General features: G+C 46.3%; 1 protein-coding gene across 6 annotated transcripts in view; it reads left to right on the top strand.

The window, feature by feature from the left end:
• The window catches only part of znf827 (zinc finger protein 827), a 123,746-nt gene that overhangs the window by 17,022 nt on the left and 84,440 nt on the right, over positions 1-22,284 (top strand). For all 6 annotated transcript variants that reach the window (XM_079499988.1, XM_079499989.1, XM_079499990.1 and 3 more), the window contains exons 2-4: positions 11,400-12,833; positions 18,007-18,179; positions 19,789-20,251. In XM_079499988.1, coding sequence (XP_079356114.1) covers positions 11,400-12,833; positions 18,007-18,179; positions 19,789-20,251 — 2,070 coding nt within the window. The remainder of the gene's footprint in view (positions 1-11,399; positions 12,834-18,006; positions 18,180-19,788; positions 20,252-22,284) is intronic.

Below are 22,284 nucleotides of genomic sequence, written 5' to 3'. Positions count from 1 at the left end.
CATTCTCTTCCAAGAACACTTCTCCTTCCTGCCTCACCTCTGGCACGTTGCCCGCCAGTACCCACAAACCGCCAAGGCAAGGGCTGAAAATACACAGATGGTAATTTGCGCTACATTTCAATGCGATGGCTCGACCACCATTTTGTGTGCATGTGTATGATTCTCTCCATCTTTCTATATATAAATACATGCATACATATGTGTGTGTGTGTGTGTGTGTGTGAGAGAGAGAGTGTATGTATATATTTTAAATAAGATGTCCTTAAAACCGCAAGTGTCACTTCACCTCAGATTCCTGGAAAAAGTCACTTTGTGCGTTATCTGTGTCAGAGGACAGGGGACTCTTTATATGTGGAATGTGGGGAGAAGGGGGGGGGGGGGTGCACCTCCCACATAGGAACGCTCTTTGTGGTGATGCTATGTGTTTGAATCAGAGTCACATGCGGCATATTGTAATAGCCATTCTGTTCTTTATTCACCGGTCGTGGGCCAAACCTTCATAGCGCAGTTCTCAGTTATCCTCTGGCAGTCCAGCCACAGCCCCCTGGTCATTTACAACCTGTCTGTCTGTCTCTTTGTCTATCTGTCAAGTTCTAGTGATTGAGTTATCACTCAAAGGGCAACAGAAAAGGGGAAGAGACGTATGTGTGGCAGACAGGCAAGGTGAGGAAATGAAGGAGAAGAAGAGATGAGAAGACATAGTGTAGGGAGACGGGGACGGAGGGGGAGACTGGAAGGTGTGTGTGTGTGTGTGTGTGTGTGTGTGTGTGTGTGTGTGTGTGTGTGTGTGTGTGTGTGTGTGTGTGTGTGTGTGTGTGTGTGTGTGTGTGTGTGTGTGTGTGTGTGTGTGTGTGTGTGTGTGTGTGTGTGTGTGTGTGTGTGTGTGTGTGTGTGTGTGTGTGTGTGTGTGTGTGTGTGTGTGTGTGTGTGTGTGTGTGTGTGTGTGTGTGTGTGTGTGTGTGTGTGTGTGTGTGTGTGTGTGTGTGTGTGTGTGTGTGTGTGTGCAAAAAAAAGTGGGGAAGGAATTTGAAATCCTCTATCATTCCAGGGATGTGAAAACTGAGAGATGGACGGAGACAAACAGGAAAGGGGCGACAGCTTTGAGAAGAAATAAAGATGGAAAATTTAGTATAGAGAAAAGAGCAGAACTCTAGGAGATCCTCATCCAAGGTGTCCCAATTAACAGAATTACCTTCCTCCTCAGGAGTGCTGTTAGTCGTTTGTGGGGACGTGAGCCCGCTGGCTGTGTCGCCTCTCCTCCATATTGTCCAGCCGGTGCTAATAAGGCAGAGCTCTGACCGCCGGCCATGCTCATTAGCATAGCTCGCGGCCGTGGCAACCCTCGGCAGTGCCCGCACGGACACTTAATTACCGCCGCTGCTTCCTCCTTTTCCTCGTCTACCGCCACGTCCAGTGGTCCCCTCTTTCGCTCCCTCATTCCATTCCTTCCTCACCTCCATGGCATTTCCTCCCTCTCACCCTCCCATCTCTGTGGCCTTTCTCCCTACCTCGCTCCTTTTCTCCTGGCTCCCTTGCACCTTCCTTCACCTCCTTGGCTTTTCTCCTTCTCTCTCCCTTCTCCCGCCCTCGCCTGCTCCCAAGCTGGGAGGATGCAGTGTGGGTGTGATGAGGTTAGTTTAGGAACCCTTAATGTTCTCATGAGCTATTTTTATTTTATTTTTAGGAGCGGGTGTCTTCTTTGCCTGTCACTAGTCACAGTTACACTTTTATGTTGCCTTCTTTCTCTCGTGTTTGGTATATTGACTCATCGGCATGACTGTTCTCTTTACATGGGAAGGCATATCGATGCCTCCACCAGACCTTAATCTGCTAATGGCCTCCCCAAGCTCTGCTGCTGAAACAACCACTCCCTTATTCATTCATCCACATATCCATCCGTCCAACCGTCCCTCCCTCATCTTGCCGTTCCGTGCTACCTCTCTCCTCCTCCCTGCATTACTGCTAACCCTGCAGGTCACTGAGGGCAAATGTTTGTGCCTGGCTAAGTCAGAGAATAGCTCAGCCCTGTATGTGTTCTCTCTGTTTGCAAGTTTGTTGGCCTGCAGACTCACGCAAGTCATGTGGTGGGTGACCTGCAGAACACTACACCCCCCCCCCCCCCCCCCCCCCCCCCCACTGCCCCTCTCCTCTTCCCAGGGATCTTTAGTTGTGACAAGGCCAGATAAATTCTGGTTGATTCCTGTGTAGGACCAGTAAAAAAGCACTCGCACGCGCGTCTCTCTCGCACGCACGCACGCACGCGCGCGCGTGTGCGCGCGCGCTCGCGCGCACACGCACACGCACACGCACACGCACACACATACATATACACGCACACACACTCTCTCTCTCTCTGCCCCAGAAAAGCCACGGCCAAAATAACCCTGCCAAGTTCACAAATGGGGATTGTTGACATACAGAGTGAGTTCAAGTTCAAGGCTTTGCTCTGCAGAAGCCAGAAGGGCACAAAACGCAACACAAGCACACAATAAGCAGAGATACACAGACCCATGTAACTCCGAAAATGGCTGGGGAGGAGGCAAAGGGCCTCCATCTGTTACACTGGAGCAGTTTATTGTCATGCTGAAATTTATGAGAATTAGAAATACTAGACCGGTGCCCGGCTGTCGAGCACCGAGTCGGTAACGATGGAAGTTGAAGATCCATGCCCCACCCGGCTAATCGGATATGCATTACCCATTGTACCTGTGTTAGAGTCCCCGATCCACCCATCTGTCTGTGTCCTTTTTCATGCCCATATATGGAGATATCTGTCTCTCTGTGTCCCTTTATTCCTATGGAGGTCTGTGTCAGGCATGCCCAAATACGGAGTCTATGCAGATGTCAGAATGATGTCAGAACAGGCCAGCTCCATATATGGAGATATAGAGGTGATCAGGTCCAGAGCCCGGGCAGAGGCCTTTTTGGAGCGGTTCTGGACAACCGTGGGTCCAACCGACACCGGGCACTGCACCCCCTGTGGGGGGGTGGAACGCGTGTGTCGAATTTGAAGTTGGTGGGGCGAACGGTTCTCAAGTTACGTGGATTACAGACGTACACACGCACAGACAGTTAGATAGATGGATAAAATACATTTTGAAAATGTACTGTGGATTTCTTTTATTTTTATGCATCGTACAAACATTACATTCAGTTTCAAACATTGAAGACAAAAGTGAGGACAGAAAAGTGAAGACGCAAATTGTGATTGGCCGGAATGACATTTGTGATTATTTGATTGGCTGAGCACGGAATGTGATGTATATGACATTATGATGATCAGAGGGCCCCTCACTTCACACGGGTGTGATTGTTTTCCCTTTTGAGCTGCCAAACAGACAGACAAACACAAAACCTAGTGTTCAACGAAGTAGGCTGAAATGATAAAGGATGAGAAGAAAATAAAATGATAATGTAAATAAGGATAATAATATGATATACATGAAAAATATTAAAACGATGATCTATAATAACTAATGAGTAGAGGACAAAAAAGTTATACATCAAATATATTGCGTGGAGGTATGTGGATGTGTCCATTGAAGATTATAATTGTAGTAATGGAAAGAAAGGATAAAGAAAAAAAGTATAGCTGTATTTTAGTCAATTTTCTCATGTATTTTCTGGAAAATACAGGTTATACAGTATGTTTAATCTTTTGCTGTAGGCTATATTTAGAATGAAAAATGACATACTTTTCTGTATGTGAGGCTGCCTGTGTCACTCAGCGTTTTCCCACTGGACTTCTCAGATACCAGGCTCTATGTCCCTACTTGGGAATCACCTTAATCCAGTATGAAATAGGTGGTCCAGTTGCTTTTTTTTGACATGTCCATTTATAGAGACTGTTTTGAATGCTAACTGAGGGAGACTTTGTGGGGGACCCCCCCACCAAGAGAGAGACTGGTGGAACCCAATTCTAGGCCAGCTCTGGATTATATTGGAGGTAGAGCTCTTAACAACTCAGGATTACTTTTGGGGGATGTGTTCTGCTCCTTGTGGAGAGACGTGAGAAAGTAAGACAGCACAGCGATGAGTGTAACATATGTCACTGGACATAACAAAAGAACATCTTAGACACCGTGCTCAAATTTGAGAGTCCATTCGAGATACATTTGAGAGTTCGTCAGTATGCAGTCGAAGGCATGCGGTTTAGTCGCATTTTAAATCCTGTAGGGCTGCTCTCTATGCATTCACCCTTAAATCCCTGTCATATACATACAGTACATAGTCCTAGTGTAAGCAAAATGTTTGTTTATCCTGTGTCTTAGTCTTGGTAATTTTATGTTTATTAAATAGGCTTGATGTTTTATGTTGCACCTCTAGTGACTGTGAGAGAAGATATTTCATATTCTTTATGTATGTAAGTACATGGGGATGAAGTGATTATTGATTCTTGATATTACACCGGCGCACAACTAAGTATAAATCACCCTTTATTTTCCTCCGTTGCTTTGCCTAATGTGGGTGGTGCTGTACGTCACTTGCACACATTTGTGTGGGTGTGATTGAGTGAATGAATGAGTGAGCAAGTGTGTGTGTACATGAGTGTGTATCCTAGCGAGAAGAGAATCCCCCTATAATCTCTCTCTCTCTCATTCACACACACACACACACACACACACACACACCAGTGGCCGCCACTGCATGCCACTGAAGCAGCAGCGTGTGAGCGCTAACGGATCCGGACTGCTGAGTGCCTGCAGCTGTTTGTCTCAACATGCAAGTCATCCCCGCCATTACAGCGCTAAACGCTTCCCTTTCGCAGGCAGACGCTCGTCGCCTCATGCCCTATCTCCTTGCCTATATCACCACCAGAGGGTGGGTGTGTGTGTGTGTGTGTGTGTGTGTGTGTGTGTGTGTGTGTGTGTGTGTGTGTGTGTGTGTGTGTGTGTGTGTGTGTGTGTGTGTGTGTGTGTGTGTGTGTGTGTGTGTGTGTGTGTGTGTGTGTGTGTGTGTGTGTGTGTGTGTGTGTGTGTGTGTGTGTGTGTGTGTGTGTGTGTGTGTGTGTGTGTGTGTGTGTGTGTGTGTGTGTGTGTGTGTGTGTGTGTGTGTGTGTGTGTGTGTGTGAGAAGGGTGGGGGCTTCTGCAGTCACTGTGGCCTTGCCTGGTCAGTGCTGCTTTACCGGAGGCAACAGTGTAGTTGTATGGTGTCACAGAGAGATGGAGAGAAAGGAATGATGAGGGGCAGAGGTGGGTGGGGGGGGACTTTTAATCACATTCTTGGCTATGGTTGTAGTTAAAAGTGTGTGCGTGTGTATACATGAACATACTGTATGTTTGCCCACACATACGTGTCTTTGCACCAGCTCATGTTTCTGCATGCGTGCATGCGTGTCTGTGCACATGGTGGCATATAGCAGCGGTCAGGAGTAGGGGTTTCACACAAAAGCCCCTCCCCCTGGCCCCCGGGAGCTCAGGCCAGAGACCGTGACCTTGGGAAATGTCATCCCGCCCACGGGGGCTGGGCTCACTCGCCTGTGGCACATGAAACCAGGGCAACAGGGCGCATCGGTGCACCGTAGGCCTGCCGATAGCCTGTCCGTGCATGTACCGAGGAGTTTGGTATTCGGCTTTCGTGCAGGTCTTTCTCCCCCCCCTTCACACCCACATCTCCTGAACCCTGGATTTAAATAAGACTGAGCATGTCCATGTATTGTAACTCACATTGCTATCATCATGATAATTTGTTTTGGAAAACACACACACACACACACACACACACACTACATCTTGGCTAATTTTCTCAACTATTTTCAACTACAACAAACATTTCAACTTCAATATGCCTGATTTGACAATATTTTCACATTTCATTGTTGTGGAGGGAAATAAGATGGCAATCTAAAGATCATAATACGCTGTTGATGGCACCGGTAACGTCCGTGCAGGAGGAGCGTTGAGGGTGCTGAAACCCAGTGAGACCTCAGGAGGAGCGTTGAGGGTGCTGAAACCCAGTGAGACCTCAGGAGGAGCGTTGAGGGTGCTGAAACCCAGTGAGACCTCAGGAGGAGCGTTGAGGGTGCTGAAACCCAGTGAGACCTCAGGAGGAGCGTTGAGGGTGCTGAAACCCAGTGAGACCTCAGGAGGAGCGTTGAGGGTGATGAAACCCAGTGAGACCTCAGGAGGAGCGTTGAGGGTGCTGAAACCCAGTGAGACCTCAGGAGGAGCGTTGAGGGTGCTGAAACCCAGTGAGACCTCAGGAGGAGCGTTGAGGGTGCTGAAACCCAGTGAGACCTCAGGAGGAGCGTTGAGGGTGCTGAAACCCAGTGAGACCTCAGGAGGAGCGTTGAGGGTGCTGAAACCCAGTGAGACCTCAGGAGGAGCTTTGAGGGTGCTGAAACCCAGTGAGACCTCAGGAGGAGCGTTGAGGGTGCTGAAACCCAGTGAGACCTCAGGAGGAGCTTTGAGGGTGCTGAAACCCAGTGAGACCTCAGGAGGAGCGTTGAGGGTGCTGAAACCCAGTGAGACCTCAGGAGGAGCGTTGAGGGTGCTGAAACCCAGTGAGACCTCAGGAGGAGCTTTGAGGGTGCTGAAACCCAGTGAGACCTCAGGAGGAGCGTTGAGGGTGCTGAAACCCAGTGAGACCTCAGGAGGAGCGTTGAGGGTGCTGAAACCCAGTGAGACCTCAGGAGAGCCATCCTGCCATGTCCCTCTAACCACATTACGACCATTAGAGGCTCACACTGCTCTTAGCATGTCACATGGAAGAGGGTCATGACACGCTCGCTCTCTTGCCTTTTTCTAGGTTTCTGTCTGTCTCGTGCTCTATATCCCGTTCTCCTACTTTAATGTCAATATTTGTCATGCTTTCCGTGCTTCCCCTGGTTATATTGATCTCTCTCTCTCCTCCCCTCTCTTTTTCCTTATTACTTACTCTGTTGACAAACACATTGAAGAAGGAAGGATAATTAATTCATGTTTGATCACCTGAGGGTTTCACCTCTCTGTTCAGGGTCAAGTCAATTTCATACACTGTGACAGGAAATAAACACTTTTTCCCCATTTGTATAGATTAGAGGTGTCATCAATTTACAAATCTACGATTTGTTATCACTTTCGATACTAAGGACATGATTTGATTTTCGTTTTAAATCACAGTAAAAATATTGACGATTCTAATTAGGGGTGCAGTTAGTCTAACTTATCGATTTAATAAGAAAAATAATCCATAATTTCGTAAAATAATTGATTAATAATCAAGCCCTATTTTGGGCCAATTGTTTGGGTGAATTGTTTCATTAATTTCAGAAACCTTCAAAAGTCATAAATATACTGTAAGGACACACTACACGTAAAAAAGAACATATTTTGTATTAAATGGTTAATTCATTTGTTCATATAAAAATGATATTTACATAAAAAAAACTGCTTCTCACTTATTTGATAAATCAAAAAAGTAATTGATAGAATAATCACTAAGAACATAATCGATGGCTTTTTACAGGTGATGAAACTCAAGCTTCTGCCATGTATTGGCACCATGTACTGTATTGACTTTTTTAACTACATACTTAGTGCACTCTTCACTCTTCACAACAAACAGCAAGTGCCTTTCAAGCTCTTGATAGCAATTAGACTCTATTTTAAAGTTGTGATTCAATCCAACTTTTGCTCATTTTGTGACTTTGACCAAATTTAGCCATTTGGCTGACTTAATCTTAATCCAGAGCGACGTACTGTAAGCAAAGCAAACACAGGGTAATACATCAAATGCAAATAGTAATCTAGGATCATGGGTAAACCAAGGACCTATCGTGAGTCTAAACAGTGAAACTAGATACAATGAAAGAATGCATATTATTTAACATAAGGATGTGTGTGGGTGATACTTATGCGAGTTGGGGCCAAAGTTATGAATGAGTTTCTGTTCACAAAGATAAATGAAATGCAGCATGCATTGTGAAGATGTGACTGAGGAGCGTGCTGTACATCATGTCCATATATTAAAATTCATACTGTATAGGCCTATTGCAGATGTATCAGATATGGCTGTTTAGGGGTGACCCCTAGGCCTGTTCTGTTCCGGCCTTTTAGAGCTGGCATTGGCATCTGACATCCAGTGCATACCTTTTGTTGTGGTGGCAGTAATATGAAAGTGTGTGTGTGCTAATAATATTGCTACAAGATGGGGAAGTGTGTACTGAACTGTATGTGACAATTGTGTACAATTGTGTAAGAGTATAAAATTACAGTGTCCAAGAAACGACAAAATAAAGAATGAAAAATTTGCTAAAAGGCAGTGGCAAACAACAGACAGTCTTCAGCTTTGATTTAAAAGAGCAGAGTTGTAGCAAACCTGCAGCAGCTTTCTGGGAGTTTGTTCCAGATATCTGGTGCATGAAAACTGAACACTGCTTCTCCATGTTTAGTTTTGACTCTGGGGACACACGGCTGACCTTTTCTTTTCTTTTTCTTTTTATACAGCTAACCTATCTCAGACACCTGAAGAGGTCCGTTTCATGATGTAGCACAAGATCAGAATGTCAGATGGGCCCTATACGATTCAGCCAACTGTAGTATTATGAAATAAATTCTTTGACGGACAAGAAGCTAGTGTAAGGAGTAGGACTTCAGCTGCAGCTTGCTGATTCAACTGCAGTTAACATGTTTGCTGCGGAACCTGCTAAACCCATGTTTTTTTCCATTGTCTTTCCCTGCCGAATCCTCTAAACCCACCTTTTGATTTATATGTTTAATTTGTCGTTTTTTGATAACTTTTAAGAAATACCGGCTTTGTCACGGACATCATGACCCGCTTTATGATGACTTAACCGGAAATCGACCTATCACTGGCTTGCAAGGGCTTGTGGGAAACTGAGTTCAATGCAAGTCAACAGGGTTTCATAGCCGCATCCATCCGCCATTGCTGTGTTGTTGTTTAGCATAGCTCCGTAACAAACGATGGGACTATTTTCAGCCAGATTCTCATGATATGGAGCCTGGTACAATTACGACGCCTTGATTCTTCAAAGGTTAGTGTAAACACCGGCACTGAAAGGGAGTTATTATAATACTTTATAACCCAGTAAAGGTGTTAAGGCAAACGCAACCCATAACATCTACTAAATAGTAATTTTTGCTTTCATGTGGCTGAAATTCAGGTCTGAGTCCATGGTTACACCAAGACTTTGATCTGGGTTCGTGATTTTTAACATTACCGATTTGGAGGCGCCGATGGCAGAGTGGTTACCATATACAGTATAGGCTCTGATGAAGTCTGTGTTGGAAGTAGTATTGTAGTAGTAGTAGCAGGATAGCATCATTGTGGTGTAGTCTCATTGTAGTGTAGCATCATGGTTGTACAGTATCAAGGTAATAAAGTGCATTATCATTGTAGCATCATTGCAATGTAGCAGTGTCTGACAGTCTCTGACTGTAGTCACCCAGACCAGACAGATGTGAACCAATCCCTACAGGTCGTCAGGCCACAAGTTGCCTGGCAACCGTCTTCCCTTTGCCTGTAAACAGAGAGAAGCCCACCAGGATCCTGTCAGGGTCGCCACGGTGATGACAGGATTGATGTGCGTGTGTGTGTGTGTGTGTGGGGGGGGGGGGGTTCAGAGAGAGACTAGAGAGAGAGAGAGTGTGTGTGTGTGTGTGTGTGTGTGTGTGTGTGTGTGTGTGTGTGTGTGTGTGTGTGTGTGTGTGTGTGTGTGTGTGCACACGTGCGTGAGCAACGGGAAGAGGGAGACGGTGATGGAGAATGCCAGAGTAAGAAAGAAAATGAGAAAGTAATGGAGAAATATTCAAAATGGGGAGTCTTGGATAGCGTTAGAGAAAGAGAAGGATAGACCAGAGAGCAAGTAATTCATTGTAATTCCTACTTATCGTATTTTCACACTGTACTCAGTGCCGTGCTTGTCCTTGTAACCTCTCCTGTCTCAAACACATATAATCATATTTTAAGGTTCTGTACACTAACCTCTGGAACAGAAACAAACACATGCAAAGTTTTGACATTTCCCTTTTCCGATGCCTTGTTGGTGTTTTTTTCCTTCCTGTTTTGCCCAACACATTCTCATGGATTTTTTTTTTTAGTTAATATGTATCAAGGAAGATTCACTTCTTCCTCTGTTCGCCCTTGTCTGGCAAGCTGTAATGTTTTTCTTATGAATATTGATACACGAAGTGTATATTAATGACCCCCGCTGACCTTAACCCTATCCTTATTGGCTCCCCGGTGGTATCCGCAGGCTCATGCATATTAATCTGGCGCTGTAACCTCCATTACCCTAATCTGTGCTGTCTAGCCTCCCAGAAGGACCCGTCGTCATGGTAACCCCTGTACTAGGCTTCCTCCAGATAGACCCGAGCTGCGAAAAATATAGTAAAAAAAGAAAAGAAAAAACTATATGGATGAGGGGAAAAAAAAAACAAGTTGCTCCTCAGCCATCTCGGACGTTGTTTTATTTCTTGGTTGGGAGGAAGATGCTTGTTTTATATGACAGAAAACGAGGCAGGATTTGCGTCACAGCTTGTTTGGTCGATGGTTGTTGTTGGTTGTCAATGGGAGGTGGGCGCATTGAAGCCTGTGGGCATATTTTAAAGGGGCCCGTTTATTTTATTTTTTGTATTCTCGTTCTCAGCTGGCTCACTTCAGGTAATGATGTGCCAAAATGACTCCCCCACCCCCTCCACCCACCCCCATTTTGGCACACTGTTACTTGGTACAATCGTCTTTTAGCCGTGGGACAGCCTACAAAAAGAACGGAAAATAGATGGTGCGCCTCTCAGAGATTTGAAGACATAAAAGCGAGGTGATTGCTCTCAGCCCTGGGTTGCTGTGACCTCCTTTCACTAAGTGATATCCAATAGGTGCCCGATGTTGACAATTCTCACACAGAATAATCAGCCGTTGTGCTTTTGCTGAACAAAATGTATGCAATTTACTTTTTAGGACTTTAGCAGACACTTTTATCCATTTGTAGACAAGCTGACATTATATATCTGTCTAAATAACAGTAACCATAGCCAACATACATCTGCTTATTATAACTGGCATCTGAAAACAGGCAACAACAATTGATACAAGGAATGAAGAGTGCTAGGGGGTGAAGAGGGGAGTTTTCAGACTGTACTGGAAAATGTGATTCTGTCTGCAGTCTAGTTTGTCTGAAAGCAACATGCAGATGCCTGGTTCTTTCTGCTAAATACAAATACAAAATTCTGTGGTCTCAATCAGGACAGATATCCTGAGGTCTATGTTGATGATCCAACCTCTCTCTCTCCCCAATGTCTGGTCATGGCTAGCAACAAGGACCCAGAGCTCGATGGTTGTTTAGAAGCGCAACATGTTGATGATTCCCTCTCTGTTTACTCCCAGTAAAACATGATCCCAATAAAAATCTCTCACTCTCACTCCCTCCCTCACTCTCTCTCTCTGTGCCTCTCTGTAGATGTGGACAGCAACGAAGATGGAGGGCCAGACGCCGGTCCCGTGGAAGAGGAGAGCTGGTTTGGGAATGCCTCCGACACGCGCTCAGAGTCGTCATCCTATGGCGACGCGCAGGATGAGCTCCACCTGCAGCGGGGCTCCTCTCCCGACGACCGGCCCGCTTTCACAGGGCCTGGATCTGCGGACCACGACACCTCTGGAGGCGAGGGCTCGCTTGGCTGCCCCACGCCGGTCCACCACCGCGCCACCTCCCTGGAACTCCTGGGGCTGGACGGAGGAGCGTTCTCCGCCCAGGACACCCTCTCGTCGGTGGTGTCGTCCCTGTACGGCGAGGCGGCGAGCCAGGCGCTGGGGAAGCCCCTCAGCAGCAACCTGCGGCGCCTCCTAGAGGCCGGCTCGCTCAAGCTGGACGCCGGAGACCTCCTGGGCCGCTCTTCTTCCTCCTCCTCGGCCCGGGGCGGAGTGGGAGGGGACTCTCCGCCCATAGGCCTGGCTCCGCCCCTCACCCTTTCCCCGTCCTCCCACCACGCCCAGCAGCTGAGTGCGCTAGCCAGGAAGCTAGCCGCCGCTAATAGCAGCAACAATCACAGCAGCGGGGGCTCAGCCTCCGCCTCGCCTGCCTCCCTGGCGCCTCCCACAATCAAGCAGGAACCCCCGGACCCCTTCTCCTCGGTGGCCACTAGCAACGGCAGTGGCTTCGTGTGGGTGGGCGTGGCGGACAAGTGGCCCCCGGCCGGCTGCTCGGCGGTCGGTGGCTCCAGCCTCTCACCAGACTCGGCCATACAGAAGCTGAAGGCGGCGGCCAACGCCGTGCTCCAAGACAAGAACGCTGTGGCCTCCTCCTCTTCCTCCTCTTCCTCTTCCTCCTCGTCGTCGTCGTCCTCCTCCTCCATATCCGCTGCACCCTCCTCAGGAGGGGTGCCCGCCCTGGGCGGAGGAGGAGGAGGAGGAGGAGGAGGAGGAGGAGGAGGAGGAGGAGTAGGAGGAGGCAGCGGGCGTGGTGAAGACGTGGTTCGCTTCGATGCCTTCACCTCCCCGTTCAGCCCGCAGTCGGCCAGCTCCACGCTCGCAGCGCTCTCCAAGAAGGTCAGCGAGCGGAGCCAGGCCACCTCCACAGGGACCTCAACCACCACCACCCCGGACCACCCCCACCACCATCACCACCACTCCGCCAGCGCCTTCCTCTCCCTCGTCTCCATGACCTCCTCGGCCGCCTTGCTCAAAGAGGTGGCGGCCAGGGCGGCGGGGAACCTGCTGGCGGAGAAGAAGGAAGGCTCCTCCCCGCTGGCGGGGGCCGGCGGGGCCCTCCAGGAGGACACCAAGCCCCTGCTGGACCGCAACCAGAACGCGTCCGCGCCCTCCACGCCCACCCACGGTCTGGAGCTGCTGTTGCCCTCCACCCCCAAAGGCAGGGTGAAGCCCAGCAGCCAAGCAGGTAACACAGCTGACCAGTACATGCTATACATGTTATGTCTTATCGTTGGCAGGGGAGAGCGGTGTTGGAGAGGCACTGACCACGATCCAATGTGAAGGAAGGCAGTTTCATACTTGTAGCCACGGTGCAAGAATAATGGTGTAGAACCACCCGCTTCGAATGTTATCAACCTATAATCACCATTATGTTCTTCTAAAGACCATTCAATGCAATGCAGCCAGTATGGACATTTCCACATACTGCCTACCGCGAGTAGGCGACTAGGAAATGTGGAAGTGAAATTACTGCCGCTGAAGCAAACACATTGTGAAACAGACTTACATGGCCGTTAAGACTGAGCATTATTATTTTCATTTTATTGATACAGTGCATGATTAGATGAGGCTTAGGGATCCCATTATTGATCTGACTGTTTAAAGCTTTTATTGAGACCATATTTGGAGCATTGCATCATGCTTGTCATTGCCGTGTTTGCAATATTATAGGTCTTTTTTGCGAATGTCTTTGAAATGTATTAAGCAGTATGAGAGCTAACTTTGATTTCACCAAATACACTAATGCCACTTTTCCACTGCATGGTAACGGCTCAGCTCAACTTGCATTCTGGATTGATCGGTCATCATCACTAGCATCATTGTGTCATTATTACCAGTGGTGGAAAAAAGTTAAAAAAAGATTACAACTAAAAAACAAAGTATCAATATTGCAATGCAGAAATATTCTGTTACATGTAAAAGTCCAGAATTCAAAATTTATTTGAATAAAAGTAACTCAATATTGGTATCAAAATGTACTGTTTCCTGTTTAAAGTTTTCAAATGTACAAATATCTTTTGAAAATAGCAGATCTACAAGCACCTTTTAGATTGGCTATTTTCAAATAAATAAATAATAAATAATAATATTTGCCTCTGAAATGTAGTGGAGTAGAAGTATAGGTACTGACATTTTGAAATACTCCAGTGAAGTAAAAGTACCTCAAAATTGTACTTAAGTACAGTACTTGAGTAAATGTTCTTAGGTACCTTGCACCACTGCCTAAAATGTTATAAATATTATTAAATGGTAAAATATTATCTGGAAAGAATGGTGCTAAAGTACAGATCTACCTCAATTTGAAGATATTTAGCCGCTTCAGATGAATCAAAAATCTCCACATCATTTCTCAACGAGTACACTACTTGAAATTCACAGTCTGCTAAAGACATAACTCTGGCTGTGTTTTGGCATGCCACTTGTGTAACAGTGAGTGCTGATTGCTTCCAGCCAACGATACTGAGAAAAAATAGACCTTTGAACTTCAAGACACATTTTTATTAAAAGGTCATGTCCCCCCCAAATTTCCCCAAAGAACATTTCAGGAATATAATGAATAACTGAACATCACAGCATGTTAAAATGCAAATTCTAACGAGCGCCGTTTGGATTTTTCCCGTGTCTTTCTGTCTCCGAGCATTCCGGTAGTTGGTGTGTTAGTTCCCGTTTCACCACCTCCCCAATGCCAGACTCCTAAGCAGGCAGCGAAGCTTCGGTTTCTAGCTGCCTGTCAGCCGCTGAAGTGGCAGAGCAGAGCAGGGCAGAGAGAGAGAGAGAGAGAGAGAAACAGCCTTGGCTGGCCTGAAGTCTGGGAAAAAGGTCTGCTCAACGGGTGGGGGGATGGAGTGGGGGGTGGTGGTCTTCAGCCGAGACCTCACCGTCTTCCAGGACCAGCTCGTTTGCGCTCGGATGTGCAGGCTGCCAAAGGGGCCCCGTCAGTGTGCACTCGACACAGCGGGGGGCCCCGGAGTCCATATCCATCTCAGCAGCCTCCTCCTGGCTTAAAAACCCCTGCTAACCAGAGCCCCGTGCGCGCATCAGCTCTCTCTCTCTCTCTCTCTCTCTCTCTCTCTCTGTCTGTGTGTCTCTGCTCGGCTCCAGACTCCCGGCCAAACACAACCCCATCACAGTTTCCACTGGCTGGATACGCACACGCACGGCGGTGCACGTGGTGTGTGCGCACACAGACACACACACACACACACACACACATGCAACCCAATTCTCAAAGTACATCTATCACACACACACACACACACACACACACACACACACACACACACACACACACCCTCTAACACAATCACACACAGCTGTAAACACACAACCACACATACTCATTCCGAGTAACTCACAAATGGTCATACAGTAAGTGTGCACTCGGACAAAGATATAGAACCTAGGTACACACACACGCACGCACGCACGCACGCACACACAATAATGCACATTCATACAAAGGCACAAACACGTATTCTGCCTCTGAGTAAATTGCCATGCATGCACTGTGCACCCAGGCATAGACTTAGAGGTCAAACAAGGGTGCACACTGAGATTACACACACACACACACACACACACACACACACACACACACACACACACACACACACACGTACACCCCCACATAAACTCTGGCTCGGAGTAACACACACACACACACACACACACACACACGTACACCCCCACATAAACTCTGGCTCGGAGTAACACACACACACACGTTCTGAGTGAGTCACAAATGGCCATGCAGTATTTCCCACAAGTGTGCACTCAGACGTCGTCATAGATCCCCAATAAGGAGGGGCACAAAGATTACGCACGCACGCACGCACGCACGCACGCACGCACGCACGCACGCACGCACGCACGCATGTGCACAGAGAGGCCAGCCGTAGAAGCCGAGAAAGTGCTGGATCTAAATGAGCAGCCTTTGGGGAGAACAGAATGTTTTCAGGAGAGATGGATGGGCACTTCTGAGGGATTGTGTCGTAACCCCGCCAAATCTAAAATGGCTGGATCAAATTGACTCCAGACAGATGAGCAGCGGCGAGTCGATGTAATATTCTGTGATCTGCATGCTAAAGAGGGCCAGCCGCTGTAACCCGCAAACCGTCAAGGTCGAGCAGTGCTGTAAAAAAAAAAGAGAAAAAAAAGAAAGACGGAAAGAAAGAAAGAAAAAGAATGCAGGTAGTTGTTTGGTCGCCAGACTGAAAAATGTGACCTTGATTATCGACTGTCATGTCTTGTTTTATTGTGCCCCTCTGGCTGGTTGGACTGCAGAGCTGCATTACACAGATAGCTAGTGTACCATGCATATGCTGTACCATACGTGACACATCTCGAAAACAATAGGTTGATGATTATGTAGGAAGCACAAGCTTGACAGTTCCCCGGCTGATGCTCCCGCATCACCAGCATGCACCCCGACCCCCAAAATTAGATGTATTCGGCCGCCGACCCCCAACAGAGAATATTTTGTACCAGGAATCCCCCAGAAGCAAAGATTTGGGTTAAAAAACGTTCGCTGTGAAAGTATATACATTCAAAGATTTGCGCCACATTTTCATGATTTTTGTAAAATAGCAGATTTACAAGCGAGTGCCGCGCTATGAGCTTGTATTTCTGCTATTTTTCAACAGCTAAAGTTTAAAAATAATGGTTGAATTGGTTAAAAGCTAAGGTGACACAGACAGACCACACACACACACACACACACACACACACACACACACACACACACACACACACACACACACCTCTACACACACATGGCCACGTATGTACTTATGACTGACTTACACACTCCTCTTCATCTGTATTCTTTTCTTTCGACCTTGTGCTAGGGTAGCAGAGACAGTAGTTGTCTTTTTTGTTTTCCACGTGTGCACGGTGATCTCCTCGGCGCTTAGCAGAGAGCTCGGGCCGCAGATGGCGGTTTATTGTTGCAAATAGGCAGTCTCGAGGTTTTACACCCTGGGTCAATGAATGGCTGAGCACGGTAATTTCACCAAACACTGATTACCAGATGTTTTTCAAGGAACCACACCGGAATACTTATGAAGGGCCCATCCTGACAGGCCCCTTGTAGAATTTGTAATGCAATCATGCCGCTCTCTAATAAGACCAATTAAACGGTAATGGATGCCGGATATGAAGCCAACAACAATAATCGAGACACTAAACCTCAAGTTTTCTTTTTTTCCCCCTTTACTTTCCTTGTTCTCCTGCTTCCAGTAGACATTTCCACTGGCAGTTTCTGCCATTAGGGTTTTCTTTTTTTCTCTGTTTTCTCCTGATGGAGAGGTAATTGCAACAAACTACAATAAAGATGGCGTTAGATCTGTTGTTCAATCCTGTGTGCCATCTTCTTCACATACCGGTACCTCGATTGACATCGTCAACCTATAGGTGCCCTACACCTACAGGTACGACACCACGGTCGATGGAGGATTAGGGAGACTGAATCGAACCACTACCGATGTGCTGCACGTTATATTGCATTCATTTATTTCTACATACAATACGGATTGTTTCAAAATGATGTTTTATTAACTAACATAAGTCCCATGTTGTAGCTTTTAACTACATTTGACCTTAAATGGGTTGTTTGTTTCTTCATAATACCCCAAAAGATGTACATTCTAGCTCTGAAGAAGGGGAGAGTTGGTAGTCCACTGCCATGTTTTGTATTTTCTCTGTTGAGACAGATTACCAGGAAAGCGGAGAGGGGGACCGCATACTAGGAGACGTACTGTAGGGCAGTGCTTCTCAAAGTGGGGTCCTGGGGTGGGTTCCAGGGGGTCCCCAGCCAAATTAGTTAATAGAACCACATCATTTTAACCACCATATTCTATACGTTGGCTATACAATAGCAGATATACTGTACAAGCTCACAGCTCGTCACTTACTGACACGCTGCGAGCTTGTACACCTGCTATTTTTGAACATTTTTTAAAAGGTCCTTGGCAGAAAGAAGTGAACCACTGCTGTAGGGAAGGCTCTTTGGGGATTTAATCCTTGGCAAAGAGGGGGCACACATGGCTCCTGAGACACTGAGACAGGGTTTAACCATTTCATTATGCATCTGCCCACATAACCACAGTACTAGAGGCAAGTCTTTGTTAAGCGTTCTGCACTACAACATTGGTATGTTGTAACATAAAACGTTCAACGAGATAGTCACCAGAACCTGTCTTGCAACCTCTAAAAACAGAGAGCACAGGCTGAATTTCACAACAAACCATCGTAGGGGACTGTGGAAATTCACGGTGGTTACATTTGTGCAAGCATGATTCACATTTGTTTGTTTTCTTCTTTTCCGAACACAAATGATTGTCCTCCTCAACCTCCTCAAGGTTCTCCTGAAGACGGGGGCAAGCCATTCCAGTGTCCCGTGTGCGGACTGGTCATCAAACGCAAGAGCTACTGGAAGAGACATATGGTCATCCACACTGGCTTGAAAAGCCACCAATGTCCCCTATGTCCCTTCCGCTGTGCTCGCAAAGACAATCTCAAGTCCCACATGAAGGTGAGATGAACGTGACTCGTATCCTTTTTTTCTACCGACCTTTGACCCTCTCCCCTCCCCTCTCATACATTAGCTGTCCCCAGTGGCCATCCTCTAATGGCTCTCGGGGCGTTACTAATTGCTGACACGAGAAAAGGATATGTATGCTTTGGTCAAAGTCACCTCTAATTGCACTGTCCCGACATGGTGCGATTTACACACAGTATCGCGTTGGTTGTAGCACCTGAATTGCAGCAGAAAACGGGGGATCTATGTAATCAAGCTCAAATTCAAGGCTTTTTTCTACAGAGGGGGATGTTTCCTTGACAGCAGGGCATATAGAAAATATAATCCACTCACACAATAAATGCCATACACAGAAACATACACAAGACACATTTAAACGAAGTGGCCACATATGTGGTGGCACAGAGTGGAAAGTGTGTCTGTCACAGTCCAGTGGTTTAATGGCACTGTGGGATGAAGGAGAACTTCTGCCTGTTAGCTTGCAGTTGCCGGAACATGCACTCCTCGAGGGAGTGGCTCACACTCTGCCTCCAGTGGGTGGCAAGGGCAGTCCATGACATTGCTTTAGATAGGAATTTCCTTACATATGGTACAGTTGCACAGGGGTGCAAGTGATCTTATTATCCACTTTCAGAGGACTGTTAAAGGACCATACTGGTGGTCTGGCATGGTTAGACACTGACTACAACTCTATACTTTGAATTACTGCTGGCCATTTTCCAAAGCATACAGTAGTTTGTTTTTTGTTTGCAAGAAAACCACTGAATTCCATTAATTTCAGTGCTGCATGGAAATCAACTTGCTTATGGTAACTTTATTGCATTTTTTATAAATGTGTTCTCAGTTATCAGTGCATTTTAATGCATTATAAAGGGGATTGATTTGAAAATTGGTTCCGAAATATCCATGACTTATTAACCACACAATAATGTTTAGTCAAGACTGACTCAATTATTCATGTACATTCTGTAATGGACTAACTGTGTAACGGAGCTGTGAATAGACAACACGCATATATTGATGGCAGTATAGTCTGATTAGCACTTTACCCCTTATACACTGTTCAAGGCATGGATGTTGCCCAATCCTACCTCCTCGCTGTTCTTGGTATAAATTGTGGAGATGAAATGCTGGCTTTTGATCTGGCCAGGGAGATAGTTTAATTGACGAATCAATGTCTGCGGGCTGTTTGTGTCATACACACTAGTGCTAGTGCAGATAGCCGACATGGCGATGACATGAAGTCTAACATCCGTATAACATTCTGCCTTGGAACTGCTCCTTGATTCTCTTCAATATATATATATATATATATATATATATATATATATATTAAAAAATCACACCCGTGTGAACTGAGTGGTGCAACTACACATTTGTGATGTCAGTGACGTCACATACTAACCATAGCAACCGTGCTCGTTTTTTTGGTTGCTAACCATAGCAACCATGCTTGTTTTTTTGGTACGAACAAACACGGGTACACGGGTACAAAGCCAGTTGTTGAAAAAAAAAAAATATATATATATATATTAGAAAAATTGTCTTACATTTGGAAATCTCCTAAACCGCTTCCTCCTTCCCTGCTGATCCCGACCCTCAGGTCCACCAACACCAGGACAGAGGCGAGACGTTCCAGTGCGAACTGTGCCCCTTCACGTCCTCGCGCCACTTCAGCCTGAAGCTCCACATGCGTTGCCACCAGCACTTCCCCCGCGGCGACGTCAAGGTGAAAGATGAGGCGGCCACCGACACGGAGGGCGAGGGGTCGCTGATGGGCGACGGGACCACAGAGTCCGACCTGGACGCCATGCTGCAGTCCTCCCCTACCTCCGTAGAGACAACCGCCAACCACGTCCACATCAAGGAGGAGCCGCAGGAACGAGACCTATCGGCGCTCTCGCCCTTCGCCCTCTGCAGGGAGCGTCCCGGCAGCAGCAACTCCCTGGACCTCTCTGGGGTCGGGGTGGGGGTGAGGTCCAGTCCTTGCGGCCCCACCGTGGCCTCCCTCTTCAGTCCGGACATCACCACCAAGACAGCCACCGACCTCCTCATGAAGCTGTCTGGTAAGGCCTACTGTAAACTCACAAACGCACCTGTAGTTAATCAACGAGCACAGTTTTTGCCCTGTGAAATTTCAGTAGCCATTTGGAACCTATTATGGTGATCTATAACCACTATGAAGTATGATTTACAGTATTTACTATTTTGTTCCCATGAGTTCAGAAAAATATGCAAGTAAGCATATGGTACCATTAAATACGTCCCCATGATACATTGGGCCAAGAACAAATTCGTTATTAAAGGAAATTAACTGGTGAAAAAAGAGATTTAGCTATTGTTGGATTTATCAAGCCACATTTTTGTCTCAGATTAAAACTAATGGCTTTAAAAGCTAAGCACTGAAGTAGTAAAAGTGATGAGACTGTGGCGTGCTAATGTGAGATCTATGATTCAGCCAGGAATAAAGGAATCAAGTTTAGTGAGCACCGATGCCGTCTAATAACCTGCTTCACACTGACTCAGTTACTCCCTTTCACACCTGGGAGCTGCCCAGTACAAGTGCAGTCTTCTCGCGTTGAACAATCAGTAGCTCCACTGGAGCCACTGGGGCTTAAGTAGCTCTTCGTATCTGCCAGGGGTTCTCTGGTCCCGACTCCCCAGCCTGTTATTCTAACTATCTCACTTCTCTAGACTCTCATGCTACCAACAAACGCTATGATTGTATAACTACAGAATGAGAACTTCAGTACTGGGAATGAATTTCATGGCTGTAATTACTTTTCAATTAAAAAATTGGTGACTGAAATAACACAGAATAACTGCTTTATATAGCGCTTTTGTAAGTACCGAAAGTCACTTTACATAGTAGAAAAGGAACCACCTTTATTAAGAAAAAAAAACAAGTGTTAAATTATTCTTTTGTAACCATGAGAGTGTATACAAACCAGTGGACACAATCAGTTTTAAATTAGCTAGGGAGATGTCTGTTGGGAATGCATGCCCCTGGCCTATGCAATACCTGTTGCACCTGTTGTGAAAGTACCTCTGTAGCCATTGTTAGATGGATCACCACCCATCAGGCAAGCGTATTTAACGCTAAAATAGCCAATCTACAAGCTCACAATGTGTTTATAGTTATTAAATAAAACCTATTTAAAGATGGAGTGCCGTGATTTTTTTCCACCCTAAAACATGATCATCAGGTCTTATCGTTATATAAGGAGGTATAATTTTTTCAAAAAAGTGTACAGTATTTGTTAAAAAAATGTTATGTGGGCACGCCCACCAGTTCATTAAGTATGCCTGGTTTGCCTGATGGGTGGTGATCCACCTGAACTGAAGCCGCACCCACAGCTGTAGTTGTATGATAAACACACACACACACACACACACACACACACTATGTGCATTCATCACAGTGTACTGTCAAATGGTCCTGCCCCGTGGCCCATTTTAAGTCACAACACACTGGTTGAGAAACTCTAGTCACAAAATTCTAGTCAAGTCTATACTTTGAATATAATTAAGCGAAACATGGCCATGGCATTTCCAAAAGTTTTAAAGCACATCAATTCAGGTTTCCAAAGCATCGTTAAACTTTGGTAGAGATTTGGGTTGCAGTTATCTTGCAGTGATGTAACTCCAATTGGCGAGATATCTTCAGTAGTTGCTTCATAGATACAAATTTGATATTCCAAAATGTTCTCCCCAGTTCTCAAAGACACACTTCTATCACTTGTAGTATTGATTTTACTATTTGAATGAGAAAGAAGATACTAGGTATGCTTCTGAGACCGAACCACCTTGTTTGTTATTACGTGTATAAGTGATGATGTTACGTTATAGCATGGTGAGTGACTACACAAACCAAACCTCTACCACAGAGGAATGATGCTTTAGAGAAAAAAGGCAACCTGCATTTGTTCTACCCCAAACAAAACTTGACAAACATGCTGTGGTCAGGTATATCGGGGCCTGAGGCCGTGTTTACATGCATTGCAACCACTTCACTCAAATGTCAAAAGGGATGAGCCCACTTTGAGAGGACGGCAAGATTGATGGGAGAAGGTTGCCCAGGGTTCATCTCGTGGGTCAG

Source organism: Electrona antarctica (assembly GCF_951216825.1).
Source record: "Electrona antarctica genome assembly, chromosome: 4".
In the NCBI taxonomy this organism is placed as follows: domain Eukaryota; kingdom Metazoa; phylum Chordata; class Actinopteri; order Myctophiformes; family Myctophidae; genus Electrona; species Electrona antarctica.
This window is presented reverse-complemented; position numbering and strand designations above follow the sequence as displayed.